We start from the raw sequence: 8268 nt of genomic DNA on the forward strand, positions 1-8268 counted from the left end.
GGTGGGGAAGGCCCGGCTGGATCCGGAGGAGGTGGGGCGCGGCCCAGGGTCCCGAGGTCAGTGTACCCGCCTCAGCCCCAGCCGCTGAGGTCCTGTCCTGGGGAAGGTGGGGTCGGTTCCGAGGAAATCCCGCCCGGAGCTCTCCCGCCTAGGGTCTGGATGATGTTTCCATTCATTCCGTGAGCACTTACTCGGCGCTTCCTAACCTGCCGGCCCCGGGGTTGTCGAGACGAATCAGATACCACCTTTTGGCCCTGTGCCCGGTGTGTAGGCAGGAAGGGCTGGAGGACGTGACTTTCCAGCCGAAAACGGAAGAGCGAGTAGGCGGGCATTTGCCTGTGGGAGAGGCCATGCCAGGTGTTGCCTTCCCCACACATTGTCAGCGAAGACTCGTCGCTGTGCTCAGACGTGCCTCGCCCCTGTTCTCTCAAAAGCAAAGACATGGCGGGGAGGAGGCCATGGGGGTGTTGCGTTTGGGGCAGATTGTGTTCAGAGACTGAGATTGTCTTTCCCAAATATTTACTTAACACGGGTTCACTGTGGGCATTATAACTTACAATAGTAGTATTTCACAGGCCAATAGCATATAGGATACTGTCCTTTAAACTGGTAACATTACAAACCAAGAACAGATTTCACTACCGCACCAGGCAAAGGGGGGACGAGAGTCCAACTTCAGTGACGTAATAACTTTCTCCAGGTTTGTTCTTGGTGGAGTCCGCGCTTCCCACCAGCTGCCAGCGTAGGTCCCTCGCATGCCGGGGCCGGTGGCCGGGGTTGCTCCTAAGGGTATTGCAGGGACCTGTACGTGGTACACAGCACTGCCTACAGCGAATGGCCTCACCGCGGCAGGAGCATGTCCCTTCTCTTCCTGATGCTGCTGCACAGTGTATGGCCACTGTCCCTGCCAGCCAAGGGCGGCCCGACCACAACCCGGACCAAGTTCTCAAGATCTCATAGAGCTGTTTAGATAGGCCAGCAAAGAGCAGCTTTGTCCAAGCCAAACACACTCAGTAAAGCCTCCTAAGTTCCCGGTATTTCAAGTTTAAATATCACATTTGGAGTATCTGGGTGGCCCCGGTAGTCATGAGGGTCCTTACAAGTGAAGGAAGGACTTAGAAGGTGAGGACCGGAGGGATGGCCCCATGAGAAGAATGCGGCCTAACAATGCTGGCTTTGAAGTTGCAGGAAGAGGGCCAGGAGCCAAGGAAAGCACGAGGCCTCTTCAGGCTTGAAAAGGGTCCCAGAGAGTCTCCAGACGAAAGCAGCTCTGTTGACTTTAGCCCGTTTTGGACTTCTAACCCTCTAGAACTGTAAGTTAATAAACTTATGTTGTCTTAAACCACAAGAAAACAGTATCACATGATCGTTTTTCCTCCACAGGTTCTTATAGATAAGGTCCCGGTGATGCCCCTCAACAGGTGTCAGTGACATCCTGGCACAGCTCCCTTAATTTAAACCCGAAGTGGGAAACCTGTTTCCTGCCAAGCACCATTCGGGTATTTATAACATCATGTGCAGGCCATATGAAATTGTCAACTTAAAAATTAGCCTGCTAGATTTGGTCAAACTTTTAATTAACTCACCCCCAATGCCTTGGGCAGGACCAGACTAAATGATCTTATACGGTCTGAGGGCGGGCCGAACTTTCCGCACCCCTGATTTAAACAAAATTCACCCATGGGTCAAAGCAACTTCACTGAAGTCATAAACAAGTTCATTTGAAATCATAACCAATACACACCAGGGGCAAAGAAGTAACACAAAGGGAAGTGTGTCATAAGTGCCCTGAGAGAGTGGGTGAACTAGGAACCATGGAAACAAACAGGAGACAGTCCTTCACTGGCCAGGAGGGACTCAGGTAAGGTCTGGGGAAGTTAAACTTGAATTTGTTCAGGACAAGTGTGCTAATGAGAACAAAAGTGTGCAGGAGTCAGGGTGAAAGATGGCCCCGTGAATTTGTTCAGGACAAGTGTGCTAATGAGAACAACAAAAGTGTGCAGGAGTCAGGGTGAAAGATGGCCCCTGTTATAAAATGATGAAACTTCCCTAGAATTTATTTTTTTTAATTTTTTTTATTTTTAAATATATTTTATTGATTTCAGAGAGGAAGGAAGAGGGAGAGAGAGATAGAAACATCAATGATGAGAGAGAATCATTGATCGGCTGCCTCCTGCACGCCCCTCACTGGGGATTGAGCCTGCAACCCCGGCATGTGCCCTTGACTAGACTCGAACCTGGGACCTTTCAGTCCGCAGGCCGACACTCTATCCACTGAGCCAAACTGGCTAGGGCTTCCATAGAATTTAGTGAGGCCTAAGGTAAGTGCCTTTGCTCACCCATTATTTACCGGTGGATGACCAACTTTAAACCCTATGACTCATGTACAAATCCTTTCTGCCGTTCGGAGCACAGCTGAATTGTCACCTTTTCCAAGTCTCCACTGACCCTCACCAAGTCACATCATAGTTTATTCATACCTTATTGTTCCAAGCTCTGACAGTACATTTAGGGTTAAGTCTTATCATCCCACTAGTCCCTATGTTCCTTGAGGGAAGGATCTGTGTCTGGTAAATCAGAATCATCCACAGCATCACAGCATCTACCACAATGCTTTGAACTTAATTTATCCTCCATAAGAATGTAGTTAACGAATGAATGAATGATGAATGACAGTAGTGTAGTAGGAAGACTGGGTGACTAGAATCAGGAGACCTAAATTCTGGCTGCCACGAGCCAGCTCTGTGACCTTGGACAAATCAAAAGTCAGTCACCATGGGGGGCGGGGGGCATCTGTCTTCCTTGCCATCCTGCCCGACACTGCTGAATTTAAGGAAGTATGGCACCAGTTACCATTTTCACCCCAAATACTATGTTTTATCTGCTACTAAAATAATCACGTGTCAAAACACTTTCCTGGGCATCACATGACCCCCAAAACAACTTTCCTCAACTGTTCTTCCTCTTAGTACTTCTGGGCTTTGGCCTCAGATCACTTTTCTAGTTCTTAGAGCAGCTTCTGCTGACATTTACTGGAATTGTGCCCTGGGCTGTGTAAGAAAATATCCAAGTAATTCTTAAAATGATTCAACCAAAGTGTCACACAGCTGACCCTAACCCAAGAGAGGGGAAGGAATAGGCTTCGGAAAGATTATCCAAACAAGCTGCCTTAAAAGAGGTTTCAAGCATTTAAAGTTATTGACCTTGAATTACATGTTTTTCTCTCCCACTCCCTCCAAAAGGTATTTAACGAAATTATTTCACTGGAGTAATTTAAATTGATAAACATTTCTGGAAAGTGTAGGGCGCGGCTATAGGGTTAAGCCTCGGACTGACCTGTTGGCAAAGCCACAAACAAGTCCCAGCTTAGAGGACACAGTCCTCTTAGCATAATTAGGCTTGACCTTATGACTCTCCCTAGAGCTTATCTGGGAAGCTAATGGGCTGAGGGAGATGCAGGAAGTGCCTCCAAAACAAGTGAAACTCACAGAACACTAACTATGGTGACCACTACCTTGTTTACCTCTGGCTATAAAATAAAGGCTCAGCTTGCCTCTGGATCTCTCTCTGTGGCCTCAGCCAGGCACAGGAAGATCCACCTAGACCCAGCTTATTCTCTTTGTCATTTCTTCATCCTTCACCGCCCTCACTCAGGCTTGTGAACCCTTGGCTGAGCTGGCTCGGCACAGGAAAGTAATTAAGTAATATGCCTTTAAAACTTTATGCCCTTTGACTCAATAATCTCATTGTTAGGAATTCACTGTATGGAAATAGAGATGTACACTAAGATTTGTGTAACAACACAAAGCAAAAAAGCAAAAGCAATCACAACCACCATACCAAAACAAAACCACCACCAAAAGACAAATAAACCCTGTTTACCGTAGTGTTATTTTTAATAGCAAACAACTAGAAACAATATAAACATCCAACATCAAACAAATGGTTATGGCACATCATTCAATGCAGTATTATGAAACCATGAAAAACCGCATAATAATTTAAAACAAGTAAATTGACAAATGATGTGAAATTAGGAAAAAAGACAATAATATATGACAATTGTGTGTGTGTGTGTGTGTGTGTAACACACAATAATATATTAGAAAAGTGGTTATTGGTAAAGATCCCAGAACTTTCATGGTAAGTGATCTCAGAGGAAAATGATTTCAGGTGATTTTTATTTTGGTGTTCATACTTTTATGTTTTATACTTCTTTGTATATTTTAGCAACTCTGACTTTAATGACCAGAAAGTAAGCTATTTTAAGAGAAAATCTTCCACCTGTATTTGTCAGTCTAATCAACTAATACTTTTCTAAATCTGACCATTTATCCATGGCTCAAAATTAATCCTGACCCTTTTTCAACTAAAGCATCTACTTCATCCCACACTGTGTCAAATCCTAGGATATTTATTGCTTTTACCAGTCAAGCAATGTTAGACCAGCAATCTATCTATCTTAGCACCCACAGGCTACCTCTGCTTGTAAGTGGCCACATGCCCATGATGTTAATGATTGCCAAGCATCCTGTATCTTTTATAACCAAGCATTTGGACCATCCTTAGCCTTGACTTGATTCCTAGTTCACTGGGAGGGGAAGGTGGGAGAGGGAAGGAAGGGAAACAAAACAAATGATAGAAAAAACACACTAATTTTGGGTTAGAATACAGTTGAACAAGGCAGAGGAGGTTAGGGTCAAAGAGAGGTAGAAAACAAACACGAAATGAAAGAGAGGGGAGTAACAGGAAGGGTAATTTCCAACAGAAAAGGCAGCAGTTACCCAAATGCTTGCCATATTACGATACTGATGTGCTACATTATCAGCCTACTCACTCTTAGTCGTGCCCTTCATGTTCACAGGATAAATAACAAAAGGATTGTGCAATTTTAGTGGGTCCAAAGGACACCCAGGTGTCTGAGGCTACCTTCAAGATGATCCAACTGGCCAGTGTGACTAAGTAACAGGATTTTAAATTTCATCTTAATTATATAAATTTAAATAGACACAGGTGGCTAGTGGCTATTCTATTAGTGCAGTTCTAATACTACAAAAGTTAATGTTCAGCAATTGAAAATGCATTTTTTAAAATGAATCTTTTCTTCCTTAAAACCCAAAGAACAGCCAGGAAATCGGATTATTTGTTCAAAAAAATCTTTCTCTGGATAAATCCCTGAGACCAGTAATGATTTATTGCCACCCAATCAGGAAAGAGAAAATAAGGCAATTCAATGGGTATCTCAGCTGCAGGCTCTCGGGTGTCATTTTGTTTACTCTCTGGGTTACACTTTAGTTTTTTTTCTTTCTTTTTTTAAATATATTTTTAATTGATTTCAGAGAGGAAGGGAGAGGGAGAGAGAGATAGAAATATCAATGATGAGAGAGTCATTGATCGGCTGCCTCCTGCACACCCCCTACTGGGGATCAAGCCTGCAACCCAGGCATGTACCCTTGGCCAGATTTGAACCTGGGACCCTTCAGTCTGCAGGCCAACGCTCTATCCACTGAGCCAAACCGGCCAGGGCACACTTTAAATTTTCTTTTGAAGCTCTTCCTATTTTACCTTAGATCAAAACAAATTTCTTCTTTTTCTCCATCCATGGCAGTATCTCTCACTGGGCAGATTCAATGACCTAGTTAGTGATCTAGATCTTCCCATCCTCCCAAGAGGTTCACCTTTTCTAGATGTTTTGGCAAACAAACCAAAGAAACTGTGTAGGGAGCGGCTATAGGGTCAAGCCTCAGACTGACCTGTGGCAGAGCCTCATACAAGTCCCAGGTTGGAGGGCAGAGCCCTCCTAGCACAATTAAGCTTGACCTTATAGTCCTCCCTTGTTCCTAGGTCTAGTTAATGGGCTGTGGGAGGTGTATCAATTGCTGCCAAAACAAGGCTTGAGTAACAAAATAGATTATTGTAAACATGTTGACCACTCCCTTTGTTTTGCTTTGTGTGACCTGACTATAAAATAAAGCTTCGGCTTACAGGCTGTGTCACTGTTTCCTCATCCAGGCAGTGATCCACCCGGTCCCAAGTGTATTCTCTTGTCTGCTTTAATCCTTCACCGCCCCTCCTCAGGTGCCCCCCTGGCCGACAGGGTTCATTTTGTAGTGCAGTGATCAGAGAACACCTTAATAATAATGTCCCAAAAAGAAAAGTGGACTTTGGGACTTAAGAGGAAGATGAATTTGGGACTGAAAATGATGAGATGAGGGCCAGTTCCCCTGAACAGTCTTTCCAAGTCCATTCAGGAGGAAAATCTTCAACCTCAGGAGACTCAATAGACTTTTGTATGTGAATTTTCTGATGCTGACTGAGGTAGGCACTTCTGCTAAAGCATTTCTCACAGTCGGTACATTTGTAAGGTTTTTCTCCTATGTGGGTCCTCCGGTGCCTGATAAGGTTAAAACTTTGACTAAAGCACTCACTGCAATCAGGACATTTATAAGGTTTCTCTCCTGTGTGTGTCCTTTGGTGAATCACCAGGGTGGAACTCTGACTAAAAGTTTTCCAGCACTCAGAACATCTGTAAGGTTTTTCTCCTGTATGTGTCCTCTGATGTCTGATGAGATGGGAGCTGAGGCCAAAACTCTTTCCACATTCACAACATTTATATGGTTTCTCTCCTGGCTGCGTCCTACATTCTTCTATCACACTGCAGTTCTGACTCAAACTTTCTTCACAATCTGAACTTTCATAGGGTTTTTCTCCTGTGTGTGTTTTCTGGTGTGCTATGAGGTTTGAACTTCGACTGAAATTCTTCCCACATTCTGTACACCGGTAGGGTTTTTCTCCTGTATGTATTCTCTGATGCTTTATTAGAGTAGAATTACAACCAAAGCTTTTTCCACACTCAGTACATTTGTAGGGCTTCTCACCTGTGTGTGTCCGCTGGTGGCGAATCAGGCTGGAACTCTGACTAAAACCCTTCCCACAGTCAGGGCATTTGTAAGGTTTTTCTCCAGTGTGAGTCCTCTGATGTTCTATTAGGACGTAACTGTGACTGAAGCATTTCCCACAAACAGGACATTCATATGGTTTTTCACCAGTGTGTAATCTGTGATGCTGAATCAGGTGGGAGCTGCTGCTGAAACTCTTCCCACACTCAGGACATTTATAGGGTTTCTCTCCTGTGTGTGTCCTCTCATGGATAATAAGATGGGAGGTATTGCTGAAGCTTTTCCCACATTCCCCACACTGGTAGGGCTTCTCTCCTGTGTGTGTTCTCAGATGTTGAATCAGGTGAGAGCTGTTACTGAAGCATTTCCCACACTCAGAGCATTTATAAGGTTTTTCTCCTGAGTGGGTCCGTTGGTGAGCACGCAAATGAGAACTGTTATTGAAGCTTTTCCAACATTCAGAACATTTGTAGGGTTTGTCTCTGAAGTATGAATTCTGCTGGACAGAGGCACTGGCATGTTCTCCTGGGTCCCAACCCCCATCATTGGGTTTTTCTTCCTCTTTTCCTGTAGAATTTTCCTGGTTCTCTGACTTGCCATTATTCTCATAGAAACCATCACACCAAGTTTCATCTCCTTGGGACCCTGTCAGTGGTATTTCTTTTGTATCCTCATGCTTACAATTTTGTAGGCCATCTTTTTTAGACCATTTTGAGGCTCTCTCTTTAAGTTTATCTGCCTTACGGTTATTGTGTTGAACAGTTTCTAAATTATTCTTACTTTCATGTCCTGCAAAAATAAATAAATATTCTAAATATAGTTCCTAATCTCTGACAGGGGAATTCTGAATTGCAGTGGAAAGAGGAAATAACAAAGTAAAACCTTGTAAATAATTTTTTTTAAAGCTAGTTTTACTTAACATCAGAAGCAAATGAAATTTTTGTACTTAGTAACAACACTAATCAAGTATTTGAACAGTTGTCAGCAATTGCCAAGGGATGTATTCATTAAAAATAAATTCACTAGTTTTATTCTTAAAGACCTAAAAGAAAAAAAGGGATCTGAGTAGGGGAGAAACTGAATAGGACACCATCTGAGGTGAAAACAAGACAATGTCTGAGTGTATACAGAAATAACTATGATAGCCACTACAGGCATACCTCATTTTATTGTGCTTAGCTTTACTATATTTCACTGATGTTGCATTTTTTACAAATTGACAGCAAATACCTGCACCAGATTATGACTTACTTTATTGAGATGCTTGCTTTATTGTGATCTAGAACTGAAACTGTAGTTTCTCTAAGGTATGCATTTATTTACTAAGAACAGTAGCTTTGCATATAATATCTCATTAATCCATATATAT

At 43.3% G+C, this 8268-nt stretch overlaps 2 protein-coding genes and 1 long non-coding RNA gene across 3 annotated transcripts in view; 1 reads left to right on the forward strand and 2 right to left on the reverse strand.

Moving 5' to 3' along the window:
- Positions 1–2256, reverse strand: part of SQLE (squalene epoxidase) — an 18547-nt gene extending 16291 nt beyond the window's left edge. Inside the window, exon 1 of the mRNA XM_014548061.1 lies at positions 2245–2256. The gene's annotated coding sequence lies outside the window, so the exon portion shown is untranslated. The remainder of the gene's footprint in view (positions 1–2244) is intronic.
- Positions 1–8268, forward strand: part of LOC106727882 — an 8504-nt gene continuing 236 nt past the window's right edge. The window contains exons 1-2 of the long non-coding RNA XR_001364132.1: positions 1–56; positions 1183–1313. This is a non-coding gene — a long non-coding RNA (uncharacterized LOC106727882). The remainder of the gene's footprint in view (positions 57–1182; positions 1314–8268) is intronic.
- ZNF572 (zinc finger protein 572) overlaps positions 5952–8268 on the reverse strand; it is a 4523-nt gene continuing 2206 nt past the window's right edge. The window contains exon 3 of the mRNA XM_005876658.1: positions 5952–7688. Within this exon, the coding sequence (XP_005876720.1) occupies positions 6172–7688 (1517 nt within the window). The 3' untranslated portion in view covers positions 5952–6171. The remainder of the gene's footprint in view (positions 7689–8268) is intronic.

The sequence above is a fragment of the Myotis brandtii genome, unplaced genomic scaffold (assembly GCF_000412655.1).
Source record: "Myotis brandtii unplaced genomic scaffold, ASM41265v1 scaffold494, whole genome shotgun sequence".
NCBI lineage: Eukaryota > Metazoa > Chordata > Mammalia > Chiroptera > Vespertilionidae > Myotis > Myotis brandtii.